At 37.1% G+C, this 27,826-nt stretch overlaps 7 protein-coding genes across 11 annotated transcripts; 3 read left to right on the top strand and 4 right to left on the bottom strand.

Annotated features, from left to right (window-relative positions):
• The first annotated feature begins 2,509 nt into the window (after positions 1 to 2,509).
• Positions 2,510 to 4,202, top strand: LOC125187530 (bidirectional sugar transporter SWEET2a-like). Its single transcript, XM_048084137.2, has 6 exons — positions 2,510 to 2,691; positions 3,032 to 3,068; positions 3,154 to 3,370; positions 3,435 to 3,593; positions 3,666 to 3,785; positions 3,858 to 4,202. The coding sequence occupies exons 1-6, from the start codon at positions 2,628 to 2,630 to the stop codon at positions 3,972 to 3,974; spliced, it is 714 nt and encodes a 237-aa protein (XP_047940094.1). The 5' UTR covers positions 2,510 to 2,627; the 3' UTR covers positions 3,975 to 4,202.
• A 1,528-nt stretch (positions 4,203 to 5,730) lies between these two features.
• On the top strand, positions 5,731 to 9,531 carry LOC125190216 (transcription factor GTE12-like). 4 transcript variants are annotated; one of them, XM_048087449.2, is made up of 10 exons: positions 5,731 to 5,869; positions 6,400 to 7,354; positions 7,455 to 7,515; positions 7,587 to 7,666; positions 7,746 to 7,806; positions 7,893 to 7,964; positions 8,463 to 8,575; positions 8,696 to 8,762; positions 8,978 to 9,099; positions 9,201 to 9,531. In XM_048087449.2, the coding sequence occupies exons 2-10, from the start codon at positions 6,461 to 6,463 to the stop codon at positions 9,444 to 9,446; spliced, it is 1,716 nt and encodes a 571-aa protein (XP_047943406.2). In that variant the 5' UTR covers positions 5,731 to 5,869; positions 6,400 to 6,460; the 3' UTR covers positions 9,447 to 9,531. The 4 variants fall into 4 exon arrangements, with proteins under 4 accessions (XP_047943406.2, XP_088915015.1, XP_047943408.2 ...); XM_089058889.1 differs by lacking the exon at positions 5,731 to 5,869 and adding an exon at positions 5,964 to 6,134; XM_048087450.2 differs by lacking the exon at positions 5,731 to 5,869 and having other exon boundaries at positions 6,437 to 7,354; positions 7,587 to 7,648.
• A 72-nt stretch (positions 9,532 to 9,603) lies between these two features.
• LOC125190218 (eukaryotic translation initiation factor 4E-1-like) lies at positions 9,604 to 11,596 on the bottom strand. 2 transcript variants are annotated; one of them, XM_089058890.1, is made up of 5 exons: positions 11,127 to 11,596; positions 10,758 to 10,917; positions 10,544 to 10,669; positions 9,904 to 9,969; positions 9,604 to 9,820 (listed from the first exon to the last, which is right to left on the bottom strand). In XM_089058890.1, exons 1-5 carry the CDS (start codon positions 11,276 to 11,278, stop codon positions 9,770 to 9,772), a joined length of 555 nt encoding a protein of 184 aa, XP_088915016.1. In that variant the 5' UTR covers positions 11,279 to 11,596; the 3' UTR covers positions 9,604 to 9,769. The 2 variants fall into 2 exon arrangements, with proteins under 2 accessions (XP_088915016.1, XP_047943412.2); XM_048087455.2 differs by lacking the exon at positions 9,904 to 9,969.
• Positions 11,597 to 11,603: 7 nt separating this feature from the next.
• On the bottom strand, positions 11,604 to 13,413 carry LOC125190217 (codeine O-demethylase-like). Its single transcript, XM_048087454.2, has 4 exons — positions 13,142 to 13,413; positions 12,822 to 13,069; positions 11,942 to 12,266; positions 11,604 to 11,864 (listed from the first exon to the last, which is right to left on the bottom strand). The coding sequence occupies exons 1-4, from the start codon at positions 13,358 to 13,360 to the stop codon at positions 11,625 to 11,627; spliced, it is 1,032 nt and encodes a 343-aa protein (XP_047943411.2). The 5' UTR covers positions 13,361 to 13,413; the 3' UTR covers positions 11,604 to 11,624.
• A 6,401-nt stretch (positions 13,414 to 19,814) lies between these two features.
• On the top strand, positions 19,815 to 22,680 carry LOC125190427 (oxoglutarate-dependent flavonoid 7-O-demethylase 1-like). Its single transcript, XM_048087743.2, has 3 exons — positions 19,815 to 20,295; positions 20,694 to 21,266; positions 22,294 to 22,680. Exons 1-3 carry the CDS (start codon positions 20,053 to 20,055, stop codon positions 22,534 to 22,536), a joined length of 1,059 nt encoding a protein of 352 aa, XP_047943700.2. The 5' UTR covers positions 19,815 to 20,052; the 3' UTR covers positions 22,537 to 22,680.
• Positions 22,681 to 22,696: 16 nt separating this feature from the next.
• On the bottom strand, positions 22,697 to 27,763 carry LOC125190129 (ABC transporter B family member 9-like). The gene is made up of 12 exons (XM_089058972.1): positions 27,396 to 27,763; positions 27,073 to 27,127; positions 26,812 to 26,987; positions 26,506 to 26,727; positions 26,186 to 26,425; positions 25,580 to 26,102; positions 25,217 to 25,490; positions 24,481 to 25,153; positions 24,172 to 24,400; positions 23,831 to 24,097; positions 23,478 to 23,741; positions 22,697 to 23,402 (listed from the first exon to the last, which is right to left on the bottom strand). Exons 5-12 carry the CDS (start codon positions 26,206 to 26,208, stop codon positions 22,758 to 22,760), a joined length of 2,898 nt encoding a protein of 965 aa, XP_088915098.1. The 5' UTR covers positions 26,209 to 26,425; positions 26,506 to 26,727; positions 26,812 to 26,987; positions 27,073 to 27,127; positions 27,396 to 27,763; the 3' UTR covers positions 22,697 to 22,757.
• Positions 26,243 to 27,626, bottom strand: LOC148926918 (ABC transporter B family member 9-like). The gene is made up of 5 exons (XM_089059295.1): positions 27,396 to 27,626; positions 27,073 to 27,127; positions 26,812 to 26,987; positions 26,506 to 26,727; positions 26,243 to 26,425 (listed from the first exon to the last, which is right to left on the bottom strand). The coding sequence occupies exons 1-5, from the start codon at positions 27,624 to 27,626 to the stop codon at positions 26,243 to 26,245; spliced, it is 867 nt and encodes a 288-aa protein (XP_088915421.1).
• Positions 27,764 to 27,826: the final 63 nt, after the last annotated feature.

Here is a 27,826-nt window from a genome sequence, read left to right on the forward strand (position 1 = left end):
ACCGATCTCTATCGGTACGGTAACGGTATTAGATTTCCCATACCGCGGTATACCAAAGATTCGGTATGCCGGTATATACCGGTATACCGAAGATTCAGTATACCGTGGTATACCGGTATACCGATTGATATATATAATATATAAATATATATTTATATATGTTATATTTAAACTAAATTTTAAAAAATAAGAATTTTTATTATACAAAAGTAAAAGAATCAAAATTGGGAACCCTATTTTTTGAAGTAGTCTAAAACTAGATTTTTTTTTAATATTTTGGATATAATAGATTTTTTCGCGGTATAATGGTATAACGGTATGCCGTACCGCAAAACACGGTATAACGGTATATTGGAATGTCATATCGCAGTTCGGTATACCGCAAAAGTACGGTATACCGAAATGCGGTACGGTATACCGATAACACGGCATGGTAACGGTATGGAAAGCTGCCATACCGAATTTCCGGTATACCGAACTCCGATATACCGAAACTTACGGTACGGTATCGGTATGGTTTTTGTCATACCGTAACTTTCGGTACGGTATACGGTATGGCACTCCCGGTACGGTATACCGTACCGAACCACCCCTATGTATAATTGGCTTTGTAAGAGATAGATAGAGAGAAAATGTGATTGTTAATGGAGAATGAGTTCACTTTAATAGAGAAAAGAGTTACTAAAAATAGAAATGACTATTTATATAGAATGGGTAAAAAAGAGAAAAATCTCCATTTTTATGGGATGAATGAAGTATTTATTCTCATGCTATAAAAAAAAGTGACTTGTTGAGGGAATATTTTAACATCTTGTGCCTTAAACACGAGGTTATAGGTCCATCCTTAATCGTGTGAACTATTTAGTCGTTCTCCTACTACACTGAACTGATTGTTGGAACGCTGGATGCCTTGGAAAATATAAGATAAAGTGATTTGTTACTCTAACATTATTGAATTTCTTATTTCTAAAATCTTATTGAATTTCTTATTTCTAAAATCTTATGAAAAATGGATTTTACTATTCATTCTCCATTGATCCATTCTAAACACATACAACGACACTCATTAATTTCTCAAACATGTTTAAAATATACTAGTACTAAAATAGATTGGTTGTATATTCTTAATTGATCTCTCGTCTCCATAAAATACTAAAATGCAGGTAGTAGTTTTAATATTGTTTTTTATAAATAATAAAAGGTTAAAAATTTAATTACCAGTATAAATTTGAAAAATATGGAATAGTATATATGAAATCTGTTCAGAACTCAAATGGTGTGTGACTAAATTCATAGCTAGTATGAGGCAAACATGATTAAAAATTGGTTTATTTTACATTCCCGTTCCAAACTCATACTACATGATACCACTAATTATGGAGTAATTTACAACGTTCAACTATTACTGGAATTTATATAGTCGTGTGACTCGTGTTGGCCTAATCCGAATAGATCCGCATATCTGCTGGAATCTAAATTTATCCCGTTTGAAGTCATAAATAGAAATAAGTTTAAAATAGGCGTAATTTATGATTACTTGGGGCCCCACAAATTCAGCAAGCTTTGCAAACCATATCAAGCTGGCGTCAATAAATTAATCCAGCCATAAAAATAATTCGCCATTATTTTTATAATTTTTCTAGCAATATGTAATATCGAACATCATTAACTTTGGGCATCACTCTTTGACTGTATTGGATGAGTATTCAATTTCAACAATCATAATTCATATAGTACGACTCAGTTTGAAATATAGGAGTAATATCACGTTCTCATGGTAAATTTCATTTTCATACGTATACTTTAATTATTTTATTTCAGCAAGGTTATATTAACAGTGTTAAAAGTAGATAATAAAATATCATGATCAAGAATTATGTTAATATTGAAAGACCAAACATATCAAACTTGAAATTGTACTATACCTAGTAAAAAAACACCTTAATTATATATTATTGCTGTCTATTTTGATTTGCTTGCACTGTTGCACATATAGTGATAGCGAAGTGCGACTATTAGCCGAATGTGGTGTGCACGATTTCCATGTAATATCATTCATATATGAATTATTCAATTTTTCAAGCCTTTTTTATATTTGTAGAAAAAAGACTAGTCAACCACTCTTATCATATTTTTAAAGCCACGTGATAATGAATTGGTTGAAGAATATTATACCATGATCCATGTGGCCCGGTATATTAATCAAACTTGTGAGTTTAAACAATAATAATTGGTTACATTTATATTCATTTTTGTTTCCCTGACTATTTGCATATTTGGTAGCACTTTATTACTTACAACATGTTGGGATTAACAATAATTCAAAAAATCAAATTAAGAAAAGAAGTGAAGTCCAATAAATTTTTCCTATACTGTATAAATAAGGAGTATACAAAACAAATTAATAATTTCCCACTTGAGGATATCAATTTAGAAAAATTAAGAAAGGAGCAGAAAATCGGAGGTGCCGACTTTCTTAGAAAAGTTCAGACATTATTAGAAAAGGCACGTGGTAAATAAGTGGCGTTGAAGCCAGCTCAATACTGGGCCCATCATCTTCCTCCATCAAGCACAAAAGGGGCTCAAAATTGAAATCGATTCCAGAGAACATTGAGAGAGGGAGAGCCATGGCTGAAGGTGGAATGTCTTCTTCACCTTATTCAATTATCAGCGAAGGAGCTGGAGTTGCAGGTCACTCTCTCATTTCAATCCACCCAAATTCTGTGTTTTTCTTCTTTCTCACTTTTTCATTACCCCATTTACGAGTTGCTCCTATTCGATTTCGACGGTTGCCGTTTTAGTTCACTTTCCAATTTCTTCGCGCTTTATCGCAAAAAGGGGCAGACTTCACTCTTCTTAATTCCCTCTTTCTACAAAAGGGGCGTCGCTTTACTCTTGCATTCTTATTTTAGTAGTTTTCATATTCTCAATGAATCTCAATTAAAGACACAAAATATCTTCTTGGAAGATTCAATTTTGGCTCTGATGAAGTTTACGATTGTTCAAACTGCTAAAAGATCTGTCTTTGCAGGAAATATATGTGCTTTCGTGTTATTCGTATCGCCTATGTAAGTGCTAAAAATCCCACATTTGAAATTCGTTTTAACTAAGGTTTAATTGATGTGTGATGAATTGATTGCACTTGTGTTGCAGTCCGACATTCAAGAGGATCATCAGAAACAAATCAACGGAGCAATTCTCGGGGCTGCCTTACATCTACGCCCTCTTGAACTGCTTGATATGCCTTTGGTATGGCACGCCGCTTGTCTCTCCCGACTTGATCTTGATCGCCACCGTCAACTCAATCGGAGCCCTTTTTCAGCTCGTTTACGTCCTCATATTCGTAGCCTATGCAGACCACAGGAGAAGGGTATAATTCAATTCATCTCTATACTTGTTCAAACAGTTTTAAGTGAAAAAGTTTTAATTTGCAGCTGAAGATGGTGGGATTGTTGTTGGGAGTGTTTGCTTTGTTTGCTGTCATTGTCTCTATTAGCCTCTGCGTTTTCGAGCCACCAAACCGGCAGCTCTTTGTTGGTTACTTATCAGTGTTTTCTCTCATATCCATGTTTGCTTCTCCACTATTCATCATTGTGAGTACTAATCACCTCATTTTATCTGTCACTTGCTACATTCTTGATTAACTTGCATTTGATATTACACAGAATCTGGTGATAAGAACAAAAAGTGTTGAATACATGCCATACTATCTGTCTCTTGCTACATTCTTGATGAGCATTGCTTTCTTCGCGTATGGAATGCTCAAGCACGATGCCTTCGTCTCTGTAAGCCTCTTCAAGCTACTTCATACTATTACTAGATGCATCTCTAACCTTTTACCACCTGCAATAAATCAGATTCCTAACGGGATTGGAGCAGTTCTTGGGATTCTTCAGCTGGTGCTATACTTCCATTACAGCAGAACTAGCGCACAAGTGTCGAGAGCGCCTTTGCTCGAGCCATACACGGCCTGATCTGCTGCTCTTTGTGAGAGCCGAGAAACTGGCCTTAAATCTTGATGTCATTCTTGTTAAATTCCATCGATTCTTTATCCCCTTTTGTGTAAATTGGTGTGATGTGAGGGAGGTTTATTGTGTGTGAGTGAAAAAAAAAGGAAATGCAAATTAGCAGAAGTTGTTGTTCATCAATCAATGAACTATGTATTTTTCAATGACATGCAGTGCGAAATTCTTAAAAACAAATTGTATGGTTTTCAATCCATATTTTCTACAGTTAGTCAACGTTGGGTCGAAGTATTTAAAAGGAGATAATAGTAAGGTTTGCTTACAACCCTTAAATGTAAATACTCCACTACACATCTTATAATATAGTGCTACTATATAAAGTGGACATCTTGAATGAGACAAACTAAAAAGGAAAGGTGAAAATGAGACGAAGGTGAGCGTCATGAGAAAAAATGCACAATATGATAATGATATACTCCACTACACTACTTAAGTCGTTTTACAGGTCATGAGAAAAATTAGAGAAAGGATTGTTACCTTACATAATAATTTTGATAGTATGATAATGATATCAATTTTCATAGGCCACAATATATATCGTCATGATCAACTGTTATGTCATACGGTGAGCGTCATCTTGCCACTAGAAGAATCTTCTACTCTCCATAAATCATACTCTATCAAGAGTCATAGGTATCGAACCACATGAAAGAAGTGGTTATTTAATTCGAAAGCAAGTAAACTGGGAGGTTTTGGATTGAAAAACTAAATTAAAACAGAAATAGAACAAAAGAAAAAAGCAAGAGATTGAGAACATTGCTCCTAATATGCTCCAAATGGGAATTAACTTAATGAACCATTAAACTATGGATTATAGATCAATCTAAATGAAAATTCGAATAATCTCGTTTGTTCTACTCACATTGAACATGTTCATAGATACTTGAATTTCGTGTCAATTTGCAGTTGGGCATAGCTCCACTCGAGTCGAGTGGATTCTATACATAATTGATAGTCACTCTGACTTTTGGACACATTTCCACTCGGTCGAGTGGAACATTCTGACTTTTTACAAAGTTCGTCTTTGACTTCCGACTTTGTTCCAACTTCATTTTATGCCTCTTCGATGCTTTATAATAGAAATAGTTTTAAATTGATTTTAAATATGTATAATACCAATAAAATTTGACGGAACAAAAGATGAATATTTGCTTCACATCAATTCTCAACTACTCCCCCCCGTCCCACAATGTTAGCCAGTATTCCATTTTGGGCCATCCCACATAATTTTACACACTTCACTTTTTACCATTTTTGGTAGTGGACCTCATATTCCACTAACTCATTCATATTCACATTTTATTATAAAATTAATACTTTAAAAGTAGGACCCACCTCCCAACTTTCCATTTAATTTCTTAAGATCCGTGCCGAGTCAAAATGGATAAAATTATATGGGACGGAGGGAGTACAATATTTCTCATACAACCTTTTCAACTCATAAAAGTATCTAAATATTTAAAGTAAATAATCTAAAACACTATTTATATGGAAAAGGATCTTGGACGTTGTAGTTTCAACCCACTTATCCCATTTGGAAATTTCGAAAAATAAGATAAAAATCAACTTTTACACTCACAAAAAGGGAACTAATATAAAAATACTCTCATAATAGATACCGGCGAGGATATTCCATGGCATTTATATTTACTTGGTGTGCAAGTATAAATATTTACCCCTAAATTTTAGGAGTATTTTATTTTAATTTATTTAACCCTCAAAACCGAACTCACACACGTTTACTTACAATTTACGCAGCCGCCTCGCCTCAATGCCGCCGCCGCAGTGAATCATCCTTCGACTTCGAAGCCTCTTTCCGGTCTACCAACGAACTTCTTCAGCATGTAAGTATGAGCGAGAAACCTAAACTTTTGTTTATGGCTGTTAAATTCTCCAATTAGGTTTTTTTTACTGAGGCTTAATTCTTAAGAGTTTGACTTGCGTGTGCCCTAATTTCAAAATGTGTTCGATGTAGAGAAGCTTCAGGCGGACTATAGATTACCGTGGTGTGCTTGTACGAATAGTGTGGCGTTTAATTTGAATTGAAAATCGATATCACCCAATTTTTCTCCACGCTCCTTGAATTTTTGTTTCGTGTGATTGTTGACGGTTCGATTTCTTGCCCGGCCTTATGTTTATTCGTGTATATATGTTCTGGATATCTTTGAATTTATAATTGCTTCTCTTTTTCGGTTTCTCGAGTTCAAAATTTTGCTCTATCGTATTTTCTTTTGCCGACCTTATGTTTTGGATGCTTAAGAATTTATGAATCATGATGATTGTGGATGCATACATTATGAATTTGAACTTATTTCTTGTGTGAGACATGATGATAGTGTTTGAATCCTATAGTTCTGTTGTTTTCTCTCCCCAGTGTAACTGAAGCGTACAATTTTATGGCCGAGAATCAAGCTTAAACAATATCCTGCTACCCGATGCACTTCACTGACATGGTTGCTGAGAATAAGACAGGTCTGAGTTCATTGAAGTTCAAAGTAACTACCAAAGGTATATGGAATGTAGTAGAAGATAAGTTACGCGAAGGCACTGATGGGCCTCATATGTGTCCTGTGGAAAATGTTATGGTGAAGCCATCTACGCCAGTGAAGTCGGGCACGCGGAGGCCAGAAAGGTCTCTTGATGGCCAAAGGTCAAAAAAGCAAAAGATGGAGATCCTAAAATGTGAAGGCACTAAAAGGCAAAGAACCCAAGTTTCTTTTGGTGTGAGTAAGCCTCCTGAGGCTAATGTTCCATCGAAGCCATCAATGCTAGTAAAATTCGGCAAGCAGAGGCCAGCAATATCTTCTGATGATCAAAGGTGGAAAAAGCAGAAGCTGGACAGCAATTTAAAACTTGAGTGCACTAAGATTTTGAAAGCATTGATGAGTCATAGTTTGGCACGGGCATTTAATGAGCCAGTCGATCCAGTGAAGCTGAAGATTCCTGATTACTTCGAGATAATAAAGAACCCAATGGACTTGGGGACAATCAAACGTAAACTGGAGAAAAATATGTACTCTGGTGCCAAGGAATTTGCTGCTGATGTGCTCCTGACTTTTGAAAATGCAATGTCATATAATCCTCCTTCACACCAAGTTCATTGCTGGGCAGAGATATTGGATGGTTATTTCAGGATGAGGTGGAAATCAGTAGATGCAAGACTGAAGCATACCAACAAAAGTTATGAAAACACCAGGAAAGTTCTAGAAAACAATCACCAAATTTTGAAGCCAGTTGGTCAGATGAAAGCTCCTGTGCCTGAAAAACTTGGCAACTCAAGGCGGATATCACTAGAGGAAAAACAGAAGTGCAGATCAGGTCTTGTGCAAGTAAGTATGCTTTCCTTCACTGAACACATTTTTATTGCTCCTTTGTGCCTTGCACTTTCATCAATTTGGCAGTAACTGAGTTCTTTGTTAATTTGAACAGGCCAAGCCTGGAAAAACAGCACTAGTTGGATGCTCATCATTGAGCAGAACTGCTGACAAAGGTGCAGCAGAATCATGTTTCTGCTTTATGGTTAACTTTAGCATCTAATTAACCATGTGTATAATTGCACAGTGCATTGTAGTCAACGAGCTTCGGCATCTGCCAACCTTGGCCAATCAATTGACTCCAAGCCTGTATGTCAAGAACCAAATGTTGATGCTCGTTTAAGTTCCTTTGGGAATGAGTTTGTGTTTAATTAGTGCCTGATTGGGGCTTGTATTTTAATACCAGGATTGTGATGTCAAATGTACTTCAACATCTCTTGCAAACAGCTCTGTTCTAGGTTCAGATGGTGAGCTCATTTATTGCTATTCTTCTTCATGTTCCCCTTCCAAAGCTTTTAATCATTGAGATCTAATGTGCTTCCAATGACTCTAGGTTGTCGGGTTGTTCCAAATGAAGAAAAAAGTCCTTGTTCAACATCTGCCACTACTACTGAATCTGGTGAAGGTAAGCTTTCCTGTATGTTCGGCTTTGCAAATTTATTGATATCTCAATTCTGATGAACTAGTGAGGAAAAAGTGAACATAACTGAAAAATATCAGAGAAATATTGGATAATTCTATGTTTGTTACTATGTTCCAGAGTAATATGGATTTTGTATTATGGATTTTGTATTATGTCTTTAGTATTTGATGAAAAGTCTCTATAGTATCGGGGCCCTTCTTTCTTATAAGAATGGCACTCTTTAATGAGGCTTTTCTCATTATATACAAGTTTATTACATGTGGACATTTTGTTACATATCATTATCTCATACTCTTTTATTCCCAATTTCTAACAGCTAAGCTCAACCTATTCCTATAGGATGGGATCATTGTCTTGTATAAATAGATGATTCTTAACCATGTGAACTTCGTTTTATTACTTGCATATTTGAACACTATTATGAATAGTTGTGTGCTTCCCATTATTGGTTGGGATATGAAGTATTTTGCTCTTATATAGGCTGGATGGCTGATGTCCAAATGTCGCCAAAGAAGGCTTTGCGGATTGCAATGCTGAAAAGCCGCTTTGCAGATACTATTTTCAAAGCTACACATCCGACACCTGTGAATCATGTACATGATACATTCTGTTCTCTACTCTGTAGTATGGTCTTGTTATTGATTGGTTTGCTAGGAAGTAGTAGTACTTATTTATGATTGGTTATGCTGAATATTGTGTCTTTACTTGTCTAGGATGAGAACTCTGATATTTCACGAATGCAACAAGAAAAACTGCGCCTGGAGATAGAACAGCTGAAAGGTGATTTCAACATCCGTATATCCAATTTATGATCTGAATGCACGTGTCACCTGTTATATGCTTAATTTTTTTACTTAAGTAGATTGTGCTTTGATTTGCTATATTAATCTCTATTCACCTACTCCGTCTCATTTTCTCCATTTTTTTTTCTTTTTTTCAGATGTATCTTTGTTACGCTTCACCATTTATCTGACCTAGTTCTATTGGTCACACAGAGAAAACCAGGGTTGAAGCAGAAATCAAAGCTGCTGAAGAGGCTTTTCGAAGGAAGGAGTTGGATGACTTAAGGATGCGTCGTGAGAGAGAAAGAAAAGCTGCAAGGATGGCATTAGAGAAGGTACACAATTCGTTCATTGAATAATAACAATCTGCCAAGCAATTGATCCGTCTTTCTTTTCCATGTTAGCTGATGTCGAAAGCTGTCAATTGTTATTGCAGATGGAAAAAACTGTTGAGATCTATAGCCCTCCAAGTCTGTTGAAAGATATGGATGTCCTGTTTGGTCGGTATCCAAATCCAAAGTATTTGCAGCGATTTGGCTTGTACTTGAAGGAGGAGTACGCGGATGAAGATGAAGATGAAGATGTCAGTATCCAAAATTCCGAGTCTTTGAAGGAAAGCGGCTTGTACGTGAAGGAGAAGTACTTGGAAAAAGCTGATGCTGAAGAGGGAGAAATTTTGTAGTTGTAGAAATGAAAACAAACAAAGAAATTGTTGAGTGTATATACATTGAAGATTTTAATCTATAAAAAAGGTCATTCGGCATCGATTCTACGATCGTAAATAATTCCAATTGAATGCTTAATCATTTTTACCTAGGGTGACCATTTGAATAGGATTTTGTATTGATGTGTAACTATACTGTTAATATTGGGTTAAACTACTTTATATGTACAACGAAAAATTAAAGACATTGATCATCTCAGGAGAGGAGGTACTGAACTCTAGCTGAACATCTATACACCAAAAAATGAAAGAAATGCTGGTCTCTCATTGAACCCGATAAGCTACACAGTATATTGATACTTGGCTCCCCTGCCAAACTTCTTTGCATCGTCCTACATCGTCAAGATAGGGTATTAATAGTTGAGGAAAACTGAGGTACCGTATTAGCATCAACACGACTAAAAGGAAAACTTACATGGACTATGTAACCAATGGTTTCTTTGTAATCCAGATGCTTCTTCCATTCTCTTCCAATACTAAGCTGAACAATTTAAAGGAGAAAGACTGAGAAATCACTGAAAACCTAACAAACATGATTTCTAAAGCAAAAACAAAGGAAGCACAGCAGTGTCTCTATATTGCATCATTTTTTACACACTGTCTAAAAGATAGGCCAAGGGCAGCCAGGACAGGAGACTATGACACATCCTTTAAGTGATCAAAATCTTACAAAAAGCTCTAATTAATCATTAAACACAAGAAAATTATTGAACAACATTTTCATGATAAAAGCACCCATTTCCACAAGAAAACTATTGAACAACATTTTCATATAAGAAAAAACTCTTTAAGACAATAGGGAAATTTCAATTAGGATGTTCCAACTGAGAGAGAAGTTTCTGGTTACCAAGCATATTCCACATGTTAGGATGTTCAGACACTTGAAATCTCAATAGGGAAATTTCAATTATATCACCAAGAATCACAAAACAAAACAATCACATTCTAAACATTACAGAATATAGAAATAAACCATGTGATAAACCTGCTATCTTACTTATAAAACCGTAAAAGCAATTCAACAGGAACCATTGGGGTTACATTCTCAGACGAACCTGAAAATCTTCATTGGCAGCATTCTTTGTCCATAGAGCAATTTCCTCGTGCGTTTCTCTAATATTGACAACTGCCCCACAAATTTCATCTCCATAGTGAAACTGTTCACCGATCATCGCAAGCATCTCCAAGAAAGAACCAAATTGTAAATACAATTAAGATGGAGGAAGAAATTTATACATATATGTTTAACAGAGATAGATTGAAGCATACCGTGTAAAGCCAAATATCGTCGTTATTATGTGAGTAAGTGACAGTCCATTTCCCCCCTTTCGCACAAATAGGATGCTCCCTCTTTGGTTCAATTCCATGTTTAAAACAGTAAAGGGATTCAAATCCCAGCTTGCTCGGAGAGTGTTTGACTTTGTAAACACTACAAATCAAGAAAAGGAAAATCGCAACGTTGGCACGGTTCACAAAAATACGAATAGCAACCAACTGCAACAAATCTTTCTATCTCCACAACTCAAATTGAATTGGGGGAAAATCAGATGAAAAATTAATCGATAATTCAATCATGCAATCAACCAAGATCAAAACTAAATCCATTTACTCTATTACTACTTTATACTACTAATTTACCTCCATAAATCTTCAACGGTGGAGAAGGTGTTGATCTGGCGTCGCCACGCCTTATTCGAATTTTTGATCGGATGATCCAACCAGAGTGTCCAGGAATGTTCCAAGGGATGTGTCGTCGGCAGGGGTGGCATGGCTTCCGCAGCAGCGTTCATATCGCCGGCGATGATCTCCCCTCTCCGTCGCGATTCTTGTTCATCTCAGATGAGTTCTTTAATTCCTCTTCGCTGACTGATTTCTCACTTTCTTCAACTACCGTTTTTTCTGTTTCTTTCCCGCTAATTTCTGCAGATTTGTATTTGCAGTGAGATTAAACGCTACTGTTATATATAAGCCCATCTATGGCCCATTATGAGGCCCATCTAAATCCATATTTGTAGTTTTTGGGCCGAATAGTTGATGTTTCTAATTTTAGGGAGAAAAAAAACTAAAATGATTCCAAATTTCCAATTGATGTAGCAATTTTTAAAAAAAATTATTATCTGAAAAATTACAAATGCATTATAGCTTCATGTAATGAAGGAATGTTTTTCCGTTGAGCTTCCTAGAGAAGAAATCCTTGACGTACTGCTCCATTTTCAGGCGCCTGAAAACCGGCGGCTGCTTCATCAACATCGATGGCGCGGGACCCACTTCGGCTTCGTATTTGCAGCTGAAAAACATAGCTATCGCCATTCTCTCGCTCTCTGAATTCACGGTTGCCCTGTGCTCGATACTCTTATAAACGCCATTGCTCACTATCTGTGATAGTTAATAAATGAGACATTTAATGACGAACAAATGAAACCGAATTATTGGCATTAGTCAATATAACAAACCTCAAGGATGTCTCCTATATTGACGACAAGGGCGCCAGGCAAGAATTGGACGGGGATCCAGACTCCGTCCTTCTTGACCTGGAGGCCTTGGACGCCGTTAACTTGGAGGAGGATGGTGATCCCGCTGGCGTCCGAGTGCGGCGTCAGCCCCATCACCTTCTCTGGCTGGGGGCACGGCGGGTAGTAAGTCATCCGCAGTGACTGCATCCCGTCGTTGAACATCTCCTCCGCCTCTGTCTCCTCCATATCCAGAGACTCTGCCATCACGGCGAATATTGCTTTCGACAGCTTCTGCAGCTCAGAGATGTACGCTTCTAAGGTTTTCCTGCATAGAGTTGTTCAAGCAGGAGTTCGAGGCAGAACCATGAAATTTTGTCAAATTCTAGTTTATCCTGTGACTTTAAACACCAAAAAAAAAATCATAAAGTTTAATTTCTATGAAATTAGCCCGTGCCAAATATATCGTACTCCTAGTTTTTCAATCAGAAACTGTTACTTCTGTATGAATAGACAACATTGTTTAACTCACCGACAGTGAAAGACTTAATTTCAGCTGTCGTATCCAAACTTAAATTATTTTTTTCCAGTTGACTTTTAATGTTGCGGGACGTGCTAGAATTCGACTAAAATCAATAAATTTTTCAGCAATTTGGTCAAAGACTAATAATAAACGACTATCAAGATGCTACAGTTGTTAGATTGAAAAAGTCACAAATATAGTTTGGGGTGCTTGAGCTCAATCAAGCACCCCTAGATTAAAAATAATATAGTACATGTGTTGACCTAGTGTAAGGTGATTAATGCCTGAGACCTGGACTCAAGTCTACCGTACCACGACTTTTAAATTTCTGTTCATTTATAAATTAAAAAAAAGTAATACCTAAATGATGAAGGGAGCTCGGGGAAGAGATGAGGTTTGCGGAGATGGAGAGGGTTGGTGATCATGTAGAATCTGTCCGACCAATCAACTTTTTCATCGTCACCAACAATTATCTTTTGACCGTAGCCTTCAACTTCGCCATCCTTGATCTTGTATTTCAACTTCTCTTCCAATGGAAGGTTGTAGAATTCTTTGATTTCAAGCTTCATTTTATCCATCAAGGAAGTGTCCACTCCATGATTCACTAGCTGCACATATATATTGAAAAATAATTATATGTAGGAAATTAACAAAAAAAATTTGCATTAAAGTTTGAGAACCTGAAATATGCCCCACTCTGAGCATGCTGAGTGAAGCTTCTGGAGTTGTGATTTTTTTGTTTCTTCACGGAGCAAACTTTTCATGTCAAGAACCGGGATTCCTACGTCTGAGGAAGAATCCTCAGACGAGTGTGGAACCGCGGCTTCTTGATCAACAATGAACCGCGTTGGGATCTCATGAATTGGCTTCTTAACCATTTCTTGAATGCTCAGTTCCATTTCTAGCTACCTCAAATCAAGATTAATTATATGTATGTATATGTGTGTGTAGTTGTTATGTGTTCATGGTGAGATGTGGACGAAGTATTTAAAGGCATGTAGTAATTTTGATTTTGTGAATCTTGAAATTATTAATTTAGGCATGACACTGGTCTGCATTATTAGGAATAATATTAATAAAATTAAAATATATGATAAATACCAATATATTAAAAGAAGAAAATGATTAACCACGTCAAACTATGATTTGATTTCGAAAGTTGCTGTAAACTATATATATATATATATATCAACAACTGGATGAATTGTATATTAATATGTCATGTGCATGCAGTTCATGGGTTCAATTAATTAACATAAGTATCTGAAATATTAGGCTGGCATAGCAATTTAATATTTTAAGGTTGATTATGGTGTCGCCGTTTAGCATTCAATGTTAAGTCACACCATATTAACTGTAAAACATGTATTTTTTTGGGCCAAAAAAGTCGTAGTAAAACCACATGTTACTAGGCTTGATTCAATATTTTCGTTGATTCTTTACTCGCTGCTGGACCAATTTAGGGGATAACTTTAATAGCTTGGTGAATACTACTACTATACTAGAATGATATGAGTTGCATTTGTTTGTAGCTTGGCGGAGAGATGTTCAAATCATGATGTTCCAATCATTCAATAGAGAATCAAATATGTGTTCATTACCTTCCTTGGGTCCACTGTTTTAAATTATCGGGCTGACCAGTTTGGTCACGAACCGATTACTTGTCCGGTCCTATTCACCAAATAAAACCAACTAATTTTTTCTAATATTCAATGTATAATAAGATATATTTAATTATAGTATTTATTATTTACTCCCTCTATTGCCATTTATAGTCTCATTTGGATTCGGAACGAGTTTTAAAAATTTGTTTGACGTTGTGAAGAAAAATGAGAAATTGAGTTAATGGAATATTTTTACATATAGACTGAGGTTTTTGTTAAAATGACAACACCTTTTAAAGTGACACTGTGACACCACGTATCCAGCAATATTATAAACGCTACACAGCAATAGTATAAACGCTACACAACAAACTATAGATTGTTGTCTAGCATATTGAATATTGCTGGCCGAGAACAAATTGTTGTAAATTGTTGTCTAGTGTATTAGATATTGCTGTCTAGTGTATTGGATATTGCTGCCGAGAAAATTTACCCTTGAGCATTTTTTATGATTGTCACATGGCAGCTGATTATTCGTCTACGTGTACAAATGATTGGCTAGAAATGATGGTATGATGCTACTTTAAGAGGTGTTGTCATTTTAACGCACCCCTATAGACTGAACCACATCTTATTATAAATTATTATATAATTATATAATACATAGTATTTAATTATATATGCTATAATATTCATGTCCAGTAGTTTGATACGAGCATATTTCATATTTTGTTTAGATATTTTAGGGATTCACATATCTTTTCCATATCTTTGTTTTCTTATTCATTAAGTTAGTTATTAACATTATAAATAGGAGCCATTGCAATCATTTGAAATCAATCAAGAATATCAATATTATTTTATCGTTCATTGGCTTCTCCAAAGTGAGAAAACCGTCTTGCTTGACGGCCGAGTCGGACACTCGCCCGCGACAGATATTTATCGATCGCCGATCTACGGACGCCGATCAGCCCGATAAGAGGTTTATCCTATCAAATTGGTGCTTTCATCCCGAGCTCACCCTCCAAAACACTGATCGAATCACAACTATGTCGCTGCCCGACGAGAATCCACCGCGCACAGCAACTAGCCACGCCGATCGAACCATAGCTATGTTGTTGCCCGACGAGAATCTACCCGCGCACAACAACTAGTTAAGCCTTCCCACCATCTCGAACCAAAGTTGTGCCCTTGCCCGACGGAAGATGTTCCGCGCACAACACCAAGTTTGGTTGCCGACTCCCGTCTGTCCGCCGAGCTCTAGCCGCTAGACAACCCTACTTCCGCAGCCTGACATCACACCGCCAATAGCCCGCCAAAGCTGATGTTTTCGACTCTCTTCATTGTGTCGAAGTTCCCACTTTGAGGACAAGGAGGATTTCAACCGTGGGGGAGTTGATACGAGCATATTTCATATTTTGTTTAGATATTTTAGGGATTCGCATATCTTTTCCATATCTTTGTTTTTTTTTCCATTAAATTAGTTATTAACATTATAAATAGGAGTCATTGTAATCATTTGAAATCAATCAAGAATATCAATATTATTTTATCGTTCATTGGTTTCTCCAAAGTGAGAAAACCGTCTTGCTTGACGGGCGAGTAGGGCACTCGCCCGCGACAGATATTTATCGATCGCCGATCTACGGACGCCGATCAGCCCGATAAGAGGTTTATCCTATCAAATTGGTGCTTTCATCCCGAGCTCACCCTCCAAAACACTGATCGAATCACAACTATGTCGCTGCCCGACGAGAATCCACCGCGCACAGCAACTAGCCACGCCGATCGAACCATAGCTATGTTGTTGCCCGACGAGAATCTACCCGCGCACAACAACTAGTTAAGCCTTCCCACCATCTCGAACCAAAGTTGTGCCCTTGCCCGACGGAAGATGTTCCGCGCACAACACCAAGTTTGGTTGCCGAATCCCGTCTGTCCGCCGAGCTCTAGCCGCTAGACAACCCTACTTCCGCAGCCTGACATCACACCGCCAATAGCCCGCCAAAGCTGATGTTTTCGACTCTCTTCATTGTGTCGAAGTTCCCACTTTGAGGACAAGGAGGATTTCAACCGTGGGGGAGTTGATACGAGCATATTTCATATTTTGTTTAGATATTTTAGGGATTCGCATATGTTTTCCATATCTTTGCTTTTTTTCCACTAAATTAGTTATTACCATTATAAATAGGAGTCATTGTAATCATTTGAAATCAATCAAGAATATCAATATTATTTTATCGTTCATTGGCTTCTCCAAAGTGAGAAAACCGCGACAGATATTTATTGATTGCCGATCTACAGACGCCGATCAGCCTGATAAGAGGTTTATCCTATCATAGTTGAACCCATCCGACTAGCTAAACTGTGAATCAATAACTTGTCGATTTGCTTACTAGTTCGGTTTTTAAATTATTGCTTAGGTCTTTAGCCGCTCAATTGCTATTACTGTCCAAATGAAGTTTAACAATGATCTGATAAATGAAGGATATGATGATTCTTACTAAATACTACTTTAGTATTTCTTTGATGGTATTTGTTAAATTTAATCCATCTCATGACGCGGATAAACATGAAAATATAAACCAAATGATTGAACAATTTCACTCCTTTACCCTCTGCGAGAAGTTACTTTTTGGAGGTGGGAAAACATAAATCAAATAGCTCATGCCCAATAGGATTCACGAGTTAGAACAATACTAGCTGAATACCATTTTCCTTTTTACAATAAAGCTATGCAACTAAATTTTATACTATCAAAAATTGATTTATTTGAGAAAAATGTAATTTATTTATGCATTTAATTAAAAAGTATAGATATATATATATAGTATAGGAAAACGTTCATAATATTATGGTATTTGTATATAATTTTTAAATTATTTTTAAATCATAAAATATAATTAATGCATATTTTAATTCAAATTTAAAAAATAATAGGAAAATAATTCAAATATAAAAATAAAAAATTGAAAATGAGACCAAAAACTAATAAAGTGTTTTTAATTTGTTAACTAACTATATTTATTATTTTAATATTTAATTAACACATTAAAATACTCATATAATCTTGTTTTGGTCGTACAAAGTTTGGTTGTTTATCATTACTTTTTTTGTAATTAATTACTTATAAATTAAGACGATCATCAATTCTATTTGTAGCAGTCGTATGGAGGCAGGTGTTACATGTTCTGTGTTACTTATGTCAAATTGACTTAAACCAACTTTTTGTTTACTTATTTATTTTAATTGTAGTCGTTGTCCTCTCCTTTTCTTCATCTTCATCCAAATTTCGTAGTAATTAATAGCACTGGAATATAATACTATTTTATTTAAGTTACGTTTGGTGAAAATGGTATACACGATGGATGATCTATTACTTCATTTTAGGGACCAAAGCATTTAAATTTCAGCTGCCGTGTCAAAGCGTCATGCTGATTATTAATTAAAACGGCTGATAATATAACCGCAACAAAAATGCTTTACCGATTTTTTTTCATTTTTCTCGAGGTGATATTTTGTTCCTAATTGGCCTAAACATTTCTGTTTTATTTTATATATATAATCTTAGAACTCATTTTTAACGAGAGAACTCAACAAACGCTAAAATAATTTCTTTTTAGTACCCACCAAGAAAATGTACCCACACATCATAACTTATGATTCATAAGAATACAAAATTGAATGGCCAAAAATGGTCCTCTGTTGTTATTTCAAACATATGTATAGGTTCTCCCCTCTCCATCTATAAAATCTACGTGAGTATCATTTATAACATCGATCTCGTTTATCTCATGTATTTATTTTGAATTTGATACTCTATATATTTTTTATTATGCCATTAAATTTACAAATTACTCACTTTTGTTTGTTATTAATATTATAATTAGGTCATCTTATGTTATGCTATAAGTGAATAAATTGAGTTTTGATGACGTATTTTGTAAAATTAATGCTAAAATATAAATGAGGCAAGTAGAGTACTCCCACTCTTCTTTAAGGCATTTATGCATATTTAACACATAATTATATTTTATACGTTTGATCGTGTAAGTACAAAGTAGCCTACTATTCTTCTTACAACTTAAGATTAAATTGATTCTTACACTTAATTTAGTTTATAGTATTAGTATTTTCTTAAGAGTTGTTTTATATACAGTTGTTCTCCTATTTTTGGCGAGTTTGTTAATTGTTGGTGGAGCAACTATTTATGTTAAAACCGTTAAAGTCACGAGTTGTCGCAATATGATCAGCACCAGTGGCGGAGGGAATTAAAAAAAGGGGGGGACGGTGGTTCCCCCAATTTTTTTTTTCTTTTTTATCACTATTATTATATAATTTTATTAGTAATGCATTTTACAAAAATTTGCAAAAAATAGCTATAAATATTGAAGGAAGAATCATCTAAGAAAATAAATCAGAATTTAAGCTTGCTTCGGCCTTAGAGAGTGTACTCAAACTTCCAACTTTTTATCCTTCCAATTTTTCAAGCATTAATTTGAGGTCTCATGATTGTCAACTTAATATATTCATAGAGGATATGCGAAGAGATAATGGCTTTCAGAATTTGCAAGATCTTAGTTCTATTTCATGAAGCTTGTTGAAACAAAGAGGGAATTTGTCTTTTTGCTTATCAAGTTGATTTTGATTCTTTCGGTTGCTATTGCAAGTGTAGAGAGAGTATTTTCTGGAATGACGTTTGTGAAGAATAAGTTGCGAAATAGAATTGATGATCAACCTTTGAATGATTGTTTGGTAACTTTCATTGAGAAAGAAATGTTTCTACAAGTCTCTGATGATGATATAGCCCATCGCTTTGAGGAAATGAGGAGTATTATTTTGCCGCTATTTTCTATTTTGTTTAGTGTTATGTAATTATTTATCATACGACTCGTTACTCGTACCCCCAGATGACAAATCCTGAATCCGTCACTGATCAGCACTAGGAGCATGTTCAATTGTTCATATTTATCGTTTTCCCGCAAAATTCAACTACCCATATATATTCATGAAATAGACAGCCTAGCTAACATTACCAAAAAATAGTTAACAAAACTTATCGAATACAGATTATACAATCAATTAAATATGTGCATGGATATGACACTTTCGTTAGTAACTTCATTTTAAATTAATAAGCAAAAAATTATTCCCTCCCTCCCTTACAATTGTTACTATTTGACTCGGCATTAGTTTTAAGAAATATAATAGAAAATGAGTTGAAAAAGTTAGTGACGTGTGAGTCCTACTTTTATATTATAATAAATATGAGTGAAAATGAGTTAATGGAATGTGGGGTCTACTAACAAAAATGATAAAAATAAAAGTGACAAATCTTTAAGGATGGACGAAAGTAGAAATAAGGAACAAAACATTCATTAAAAACTTTATTACTATATTTTATCTACTTAATCATTTCTATTACTAATTTATATCTGTCCCCAATTAAGAGTCACACTTTTCCATTTCGGTCCGTCTCTGATTAAGAGTCACACCTCATTTTTCTCATAAATAGTAAGTAGGTCCAACATTCCACTAACTTAATTCACTCACATTTTATTATAAAACCAATATAAAAAAATGGGTCACACATTCCACTAACTTTTTTCAACCTACTTTTCTTTACAAGTCTTAAAACTTGTGCACGGTTGAAATGTGACTCTTAATTCGGTTCGGAGGGAGTACTCGCAATGCATCACTGTATAAAACCCCACACCGAAAAGAAATGTTCAGTGAGACGAAGACAGTATTGTGCAGTACTGTAACTATGCTAATTTGGCTTCTAGAAGGTTAGGTGGTTTGATTTATTTAGGCAAGAAGGAAATTCCAAAAATACAAACACCCACAGTCATAGTATATATCATCGCCGGCCACTACGATTACGTGTTCCTTTTGGCCTTATTCTTCTTCACCTAACAAACCAAACTTTCAACTTTGCTTCCACTTATCTACTCTCTGTGTTTGTCTGTAAGAGAGAGATAGAGAGAATGGAATCGCTAGGGAGTTCACTGATGGTGCCCATCGTCCAAGAACTCGCAAAGGAGAAACCGACTACTGTTCCGGCAAGATACATTCGCAGCGGCGATGATAATCTCACCCTCACCCCCTCCCATCCCCCACCGTCGTCTCACATCCCTATCGTCGACATGCACAAGCTCTTCCATCCCGATTCTTCCGATTCCGAGCTCACAAACCTCCAGACTGCTTGCCAACAATGGGGCTTCTTCCAGGCACGTTCCATTTTTCTATTAATATGCCTTGAATCTGTATAGTTTGCCATTAGCCTAATGAGGTTCTCGCTGGGGGCGGAGGCGTCCCCGGCCTGATGCTATGCTATGTTTCTCTTTTAGGCCCTAATTGTTATATTGCGCATAGCCCGTGTCCCTGTGCCTATTTATATAGAAGTGTGACAAATAACTCTATAATTCAAAAATAATCTGAATACAATTTGTTTTCCTTTTCTGCCCGCGTAGACTAGCCAACACAACGTTGGACGGTTGGTGAACCACGTAAATCTGTACCTCTTTACGTTTCTATTTGTCTTGTTACACAATTATTTACTCTGTTACAATATTTTACCCCCAAATTTCATATCAAAATCAATTACAATTTGAACAATTTGTTACAGTTGATCAATCATGGAGTGGAAACGTCGACAATCGAGAAGATGAAATCGGAAATTCAGAATTTCTTCAACCTCCCGGCGGAGGAAAAGGAAGAATTCCGGCAGCAGGCGGCGGACGTGGAGGGCTACGGCCAAGCGTTCGTCGTCTCGGAAGAGCAGACGCTCGACTGGGGCGACATGTTCTTCGTGACGACGCTGCCGGCGCATCTGAGGAAGCCGCATTTGATTCCGAAGCTTCCGGCGGCGTTCAGGGGTGCGATTGACGGCTACGCGGCGGAGGTGAAGAGTCTGGCGATGAAGATTTTGATGTTTATGGCGAAGGGTTTGGGGATGGAGGTGGAGGAGATGGAGGCGCTGTTTGATCAAGGGGCGCAGTCGATGAGGATGAACTACTATCCGCCGTGTCCGCAGCCGGAGCTCGTCGCCGGACTCTGCCCCCACTCCGACGCGGTGGGGCTGACGATCCTGCTGCAGGTTAATGAAATGGAAGGGCTTCAAATTAAGAAAGAGGGAGTTTGGATTCCGGTTTCGCCTCTCCCAGATGCATTCGTCATCAACATCGGTGACATTTTAGAGGTACTACTCTGGTATAATTTGTTTTTCACGACAAACTTTTCGAACTTAAATACTTGTTTAATTTTTTCCACCAACAACAAAATCCGACTACATTGTCTTATTTGTTATTACATCGCAAAAATGATAGTGGTGGTGTGTGTGATTACAAAGTCTCCAGAACCGATATATGGTTATCTATTTCAGTTTAATATAGTTGGATTTTGTCATTAGTGAAAAAATTAAATTTTAAAAAAATTTCATAATATTAGGCATCAATATCACTTTTAAAAATAACCTTAAAGTATAATTGCAACTATTTCATGACGAAATATCGGATCACCTACATATAATATGGTACTATCTCCATACTTAAAAATAGAAACTTTTAGAATGACAAAAATTTTAATCCATAATAAATAGAATATACAAATGTAAATAAAAAGTGATTGAATTACTATTACTAAGTATACTTAGAGTCTCGTCTTATTAGAGATATAAAAGTTTTTTAAAATAACAAATTTATAATGCTAATTCGAACCAAATAAAAAATAATCTATAGTAGTAGCATTTTTAAAGTACCTGAGTAGTATTATTGACTTAGACTTGCATATAAATGGTAGATTTGGCTAAATATATGCATTAAATGTATTGGCAAATCGTAAATATAATGCATTAAATGTATTACCGAATTGATAAATACTTTTGTACAATAGTGGAGTACTATATAAGACGTGGATGGAGATATAAACTCAATTTTGTTCTCACATTATGTGATTTCTTTTACCAATTTTATAAATTGTAAACAGACTAAAATTTAGCTAAAATTAATAATTATACACTCCCATAGTACTGAGTCAAAAAGTCAAATTTACATTTAGTTTCGTTATTATTTTTAGGAAATGAATCATATTCTAATAGTAATTCATTTGTCATATTTTATTAAAAAATACAGTGGAATTCTTATTTATGTAACTTTTTCAACTTACATACTTACCCTGGTCATTGCATATTTCTTAAAATACATGCCGAATTAAAATCGATTGTGCAGATTATAACGAACGGTGCTTACCCGAGCATCGAGCATCAAGCGACGGTGAATAGGGACAAGGAGAGGCTTTCGATTGCCACATTCCTCAGCCCCAATCTAGAATCCCAAATAGGTCCAGCGGCAAGCCTTGTGGGCCCGAAAACTCCGGCAAAATTCAAGAGTATTGCTACAGTAGATTATTTCAAAGGATTGTTTACACAGGAGCTCAATGGAAAGTCATATCTAGAAATCATGAGGATTTAATTAGAGTCATAATAATCTTATTGATATGCTACATTTTCGAATATTGAATATTAATGAATGTTGTGTTGAAGTTAAACATGTTTTATGTGCATGGTACTTGGACTGTTTCTAGAAATAAAATGTAATGAAATGTGAAATTTTTTACGATTTACTAATAATATTAACACAAAACAATAGTACTATAAAAAAGAAATGAGATATTCATCAGAGCACATTTAAAATCACTGTGAAGTTGCATGAAGAGAAACCAAGGATGCATAGACTCCCTCATCAATCTTCATCAGCACATCATGTTTTCCCTTCTCACAGATAACTCCGTTCTTCACCACCGCAATGGCATCCGCCCCCATTATCGTCGTCAGGCGATGCGCCACCACAACCGTGGTTCTGTTCACCATTACTCGGTCTAACGCGTCCTGCACTATCCTCTCCGACTCAGTATCCAGCGCGCTTGTCGCCTCATCAAGAAGAAGGATCTTGGGGTCCTTCAGTATTGCTCGAGAAATGGCAATCCGTTGCTTCTGGCCGCCTGATAACTGCACGCCTCTCTCCCCAACGCCGGTGTTATAGCCATTAGGCAATGCGGAGATGAAGTTGTGAGCATTGGCTGCTTTCGTGGCATTGATGATCTCTTCTTCTGTCACCTCTCCACTTTTACCATACGCGATGTTGGCTCGGATTGTGTCGTTGAAAAGCACCGGCTCCTGGCTCACCAGCCCCATCTGTTGCCTCAGCCAACTCAGCTTCAACCTCCTAAGTTCCACTCCGTCCATTAAAATCTGGCCTGAGTCAGGATTGTAAAATCTCTCTATCAGCGCGATGACGGTTGATTTTCCACTGCCGCTCTCTCCAACTAGAGCAACTGTCTGTAAAAGGAAGGATCAATTTTAAACAGATGCACACAGAAACAGACAGATTTGAGAGGGAAGTGAGAGATATACCTTGCCAGAAGGTATGGATAGGCATAAATCTCTGAAGATTGGAATGTCAGGTCGTGTGGGATACTTGAAACTCACATGTAGAAAATGAATCTCACCGCGAACACTAGTCAATGTTATACCTTCCTCTTTGCTTGAATCAATCTTAGGTTTGCTGTCGAGCAGCTCAAAAATAGAGGCAGCAGAGTCTTTCACTTTGTTGACATCCGGAGCTGTAGCGCTAGCTTGGGAGATTCCAGCCGCGGACATGGTTAAGGCAAAGAAAACCTGATCCAGTAATACAAAACACACATGAACAACCACAGTTCACAAGAAAAGATTTAACTAAAGTAGGTGTTTGTGAATATTATTTTCACCTTGAATACTTCTCCGAATGATGCTTTACCATCTTGAATAAGAAGAGATCCAATGTAGAAACAGAAGGCCTGAGTGCAGTAGAGCACCAACGAACCAACACCTAACCCTGCACCACTAACAACTCCGAGCCTGACTCCTTGCTTCAGAGGACCCTCGCATTTCTTCTCGTACATCTTCATTACCTTGTCCTCAGCATTGAACGAAGCTACTGTTCTGATACTGCTAACAGCTTCGTTTGCTATTTGACTAGCCTCTTCATACATGACCTGCACAAACATTCCATTAATAAACTTGGTATTACTATTTTTTCGCATGTATATAGATTCAAGAATGAAGAAACCTTTGCATCAGCAGAGAAGCCTTTGTAGAATCTCATCTGCAAGAATCCTTGCATTCCAACGAGAGGCAGGACAAGTAGGATTATGATGGCCAGCAACCAGTTAGCAGTGAAGGCAATGACGAGACCTGCTATACAGGTGGATACATTTTGGGCGATTAGTCCCAAAGCATCCCCCACCAGGCTTTTAACAGTGGCGGCATCACCTGATAATCTAGCTCCAATTGCTCCACTGCACAAACACAAAACCAACCATCACAAACACACACCAAAACAGAAAAAGATGTGTAACTTCATTTGAATCCGACAAACCTTGAGTTTGCAGGATCATCAAACCAACTGATCTCTTGGTGAACGACCTTCTTGAACGACATAGAACGAATCCTTTGAATTAATTTACCACCAGCAACTCCAAAGAAGTAATTCTGTACAGGAAGGGCCAGCAGAGTAGTGAGGCCTAGCACAACCATCATTAGTCCCCAGAATATGGAATCATTCCTGAGCTGATTCGGAGGTTCAAAGAAGATTTTGATAGCTGTTGACAGCAGAAGACCGAACATAGGGAAAACCAACCCTTGCACTCCTGCACCTACACATCCAAGTAGCAAATATGGTGCTTCGGGTTTGTTCATAGATGCTAGCCGTCTGATAGAAAATTTGCTGCGTCTCTTCAATGCGCTTTCATCAGGCTGTTGCTGTTCTATTTCGTCTTCTATAGGCTGGATCTCGCGCATGTCAAAGTTAGGAAGACCGTAAAGTGAGAATGAGTGCCTTGATGAGTCATTGCCTGTGGATTTGCGTATGGAGAAACTCTGTCTTTCAGATCTGCTCAAGCTTCCCTCAGATGTGCTCAAGCGTATGTCAGAGGCATGAGGGATCACTTCTTGACCACTGGTACTAGTTTCAGTATCACTGGCCCTTTCTTGCATCCGAACAAGCTGCGCATAAGCTCCCTCAGGATCTGTCATCAGTTCATCATGTGTGCCTAAAATTCAAATGTTAGTATGCGAATATGAGATCAAGACTGTGAACTTATAAATTAATGTACCTTTCTCTACCAGCTTCCCAAGATGCACAACAGCTATCATATCAGCATTCCTAATAGTTGTCAAACGATGTGCAACCACCACTGTTGTACGGTTTCTCATGACATTCTCTAGCGCTTCCTGAACTGTTCGTTCTGATTCAGCATCCAGAGCGCTCGTTGCTTCATCAAGAAGGAGGATTCTGGGATCTTTCAGAATGGCACGAGCAATTGCAATTCTCTGCTTCTGACCCCCAGAGAGCTGGGTGCCATGTTCTCCCACCATTGTATCAAGACCCTGCAATTTTAAAGCCTGTCATTCCCTAACCCATTTTGGAAAAGCATGCTAAAAAATACAATTAAGGCAAATGAAGAATTGTATCTTACTTGTGGCAACTTGTCGATGAACCTAGCAGCATTAGCAAGCTGAATAGCCCTTCGTATCTCTTTTTCCGTTGCATCTTCTTTGCCGTATAGTATGTTCTCCATAATGGACGTAGCAAATAAGATAGGTTCCTGGCTCACAAGTCCAATCTTTCCCCTGATCCATTTCAGCTTCAACTGCTTCAAGTTAACACCATCAATCAGTATTTCTCCAGCTTCAGGATCATAAAACCTCTCCACCAAGCTAATCACCGTTGATTTCCCACTTCCACTCTGCCCAACCAAAGCAGCAGTCTTCCCACTAGATATGGACATTGAGAATCCTTGAAATATCTGAACTTCTGGCCTTGCTGGATATCTGAAATACACATCTTTTAGCTCAATGTCACCTTTGATATCTTCCAACACAATCCCATCACAATCAGCATCAATTTTTGGTTTACGCTTGATGGTCTCAAACATCTTGTACGCGGCAGCTTGACCTGCTGCAAACGCGTTTACACATGGAAAAGTCTGGCCAATTGCTCTGGTGACGAAGCATAAATCCTAGTTAGCATAATTTGGCATTCAAATGGAAAACAAGAAAGTAAGTTAATGAGTACAACTTACATTCCCCCTGTCATGATGGACATGATAACATTAACAACTTTCCCTCCACTGTATCCTTCAGTGATAATCAGCTTGCCTCCATACCAAACTGCAAGTCCATATGTGGAGAAGATAAAAAAACAACATGCAGCCGAATCCCGTGCCCGAAGCTAGCCCTTGTTTCAAAGTAGCCTTGTAAGCAATAACAAGTTTGCTGTCATACTTCTCCACGGCTTGTTCCTCACCAGTATAGGATTGAACCTACGAGAATTAGCAGCAAATTTTCTTGAGAACGAAGAAGCAATTGATTAAATCCACAGCATCAAAATTCTAAAGCATACCGTCCTAATAGCTCCAACTGTTTGATCAACTACATTTCCGGCCTCAGCATAAGCCGCTTGTCCAAGTGTCGCCATCTTCCCCATGAGTATAGCCGTAGTTGCTCCTGCTACACCAAGAGCAGGTATGCACGTACACAAGACGAGCGCCAGGCGCCATCCTCTACAGAAAGCAATAATAAAGCCCCCAAAGAATGTCGAAGAAAATTGAATGAATTTTCCCACCTGAGATGTTCACCTTATAATTAGTAATCCTTGTCTCACATAGCTTTCACATAAAAGGTATAGTAGCCTAACTTAAGAGCTTACTTTTTCACCCATGGCGTCTTGAATGAGAATCGTATCGCCCGACATTCTCTCAATGATCTCTCCTGTTGATGTTTGAGTATCAAAGAACTCTATATCTTGCCTCAATATAGTCTTCAAGTATAGCCCTCTTATCCGAGCCGCCTGCCTTTCTCCAGTCACCATCCAACACCCCATCTCTGTTCATGATTTCCATCACCACATTATGAAATGAAACTAAGTTTGCAATGTAATTCAAACGCAGGAAACAGAGGATATACTCACGTAGAAGTGAAGCAACGCCAGTACCGATTCCCAGGTACACCAATTTCAACGATACCTGCAAATTTGAGTGCATCGTTTTAAATCAACTTATACAGATACGAAAATCCGATTCGATCGATCCAAAAAAAAGGGGAAAACAAGCAATTAATCGCAACAACTCGATTCAATTCCCGCCCAATTTCATTCGAAAACATTCAAAATTTCAATCAAAATTCTCAAGTCTGATTTCAGCATTAATTTGGAAGAAATTCAACTGCATGAAATCCACAAATTAGAAAATTCAACAAAGTTATTAACCAAAAACAATGTGGCAAATCGATCACCTTCGTAACTACATGCACAACAGTTGATCGATCACCTCCGCCGAAAGCATTCACCAACTCGCCGAAAATAAGCGTCATGAGCGGCTGCGACACACCATTCCCGATAGCTGAGATTGCGCCGACTACTATTAGAAGTATATCAAGCTTATCTGCAAAAGAAAACAGTTTATAAAACGGCACTTTCTCGTCCTCTTTCTTCTCCGGTGGCGGCGCCGATGAATCGTCTGCCATTATAATCTATAAATAAGAAAACTACGAAACACTTTTACTGTGAAGCAATTATCGAATTGTGATATCAGAAATGAATCGTATTATAATCTCTAACTCGAGTGATTAAGCGATGATTTAATGGTTTATACAGACGTCATTATATAGTAATCTGATAATCTCCTTATTAATAGCTTTTTTACTTCTAGAAGTTCATCTGAATT

Source organism: Salvia hispanica, chromosome 5, assembly GCF_029641045.1.
Source record: "Salvia hispanica isolate PSC_SH4W2 chromosome 5, Shi_PSC_v1, whole genome shotgun sequence".
Classification (NCBI taxonomy): domain Eukaryota; kingdom Viridiplantae; phylum Streptophyta; class Magnoliopsida; order Lamiales; family Lamiaceae; genus Salvia; species Salvia hispanica.

Bases quoted from the DNA above. Each gene is read 5' to 3' on its own strand.
- LOC125187530 (XM_048084137.2), top strand. From the start codon at position 2,628: ATGGCTGAAGGTGGAATGTCTTCTTCACCTTATTCAATTATCAGCGAA. The intron at 3,594-3,665 runs GTGAGTACTAAT...GATATTACACAG, and splicing joins CTTCTCCACTATTCATCATT to AATCTGGTGATAAGAACAAA. The intron at 3,786-3,857 runs GTAAGCCTCTTC...GCAATAAATCAG, and splicing joins AGCACGATGCCTTCGTCTCT to ATTCCTAACGGGATTGGAGC.
- LOC125190216 (XM_048087449.2), top strand. From the start codon at position 6,461: ATGCACTTCACTGACATGGTTGCTGAGAATAAGACAGGTCTGAGTTCA. The intron at 7,516-7,586 runs GTGCAGCAGAAT...ATAATTGCACAG, and splicing joins GAGCAGAACTGCTGACAAAG to TGCATTGTAGTCAACGAGCT. The intron at 7,667-7,745 runs GTTGATGCTCGT...TTTTAATACCAG, and splicing joins CTGTATGTCAAGAACCAAAT to GATTGTGATGTCAAATGTAC.
- LOC148926918 (XM_089059295.1), bottom strand. From the start codon at position 27,626: ATGGCAGACGATTCATCGGCGCCGCCACCGGAGAAGAAAGAGGACGAG. The intron at 26,728-26,811 runs GTAAGCTCTTAA...TGAACATCTCAG, and splicing joins AAGACGCCATGGGTGAAAAA to GTGGGAAAATTCATTCAATT. The intron at 26,426-26,505 runs GTATGCTTTAGA...TAATTCTCGTAG, and splicing joins CAGTTGGAGCTATTAGGACG to GTTCAATCCTATACTGGTGA.
- LOC125190427 (XM_048087743.2), top strand. From the start codon at position 20,053: ATGGAATCGCTAGGGAGTTCACTGATGGTGCCCATCGTCCAAGAACTC. The intron at 20,296-20,693 runs GCACGTTCCATT...AATTTGTTACAG, and splicing joins AACAATGGGGCTTCTTCCAG to TTGATCAATCATGGAGTGGA. The intron at 21,267-22,293 runs GTACTACTCTGG...TCGATTGTGCAG, and splicing joins ACATCGGTGACATTTTAGAG to ATTATAACGAACGGTGCTTA.
- LOC125190129 (XM_089058972.1), bottom strand. From the start codon at position 26,208: ATGTCCATCATGACAGGGGGAAT. The intron at 24,401-24,480 runs GTTTGTCGGATT...GTGTTTGTGCAG, and splicing joins GATGATCCTGCAAACTCAAG to TGGAGCAATTGGAGCTAGAT. The intron at 23,403-23,477 runs GTATATCTCTCA...TTCCTTTTACAG, and splicing joins TATCCATACCTTCTGGCAAG to ACAGTTGCTCTAGTTGGAGA.
- LOC125190218 (XM_089058890.1), bottom strand. From the start codon at position 11,278: ATGAACGCTGCTGCGGAAGCCATGCCACCCCTGCCGACGACACATCCC. The intron at 10,670-10,757 runs GTATGCTTCAAT...TCTTTCTTGGAG, and splicing joins ACGATATTTGGCTTTACACG to ATGCTTGCGATGATCGGTGA. The intron at 9,821-9,903 runs GTAAGTTTTCCT...TTGACGATGTAG, and splicing joins CCATTGGTTACATAGTCCAT to GACGATGCAAAGAAGTTTGG.
- LOC125190217 (XM_048087454.2), bottom strand. From the start codon at position 13,360: ATGGAACTGAGCATTCAAGAAATGGTTAAGAAGCCAATTCATGAGATC. The intron at 12,267-12,821 runs GTATTACTTTTT...AACTCTATGCAG, and splicing joins GAGCTCCCTTCATCATTTAG to GAAAACCTTAGAAGCGTACA. The intron at 11,865-11,941 runs GTTTGTTATATT...TAACTATCACAG, and splicing joins ATATAGGAGACATCCTTGAG to ATAGTGAGCAATGGCGTTTA.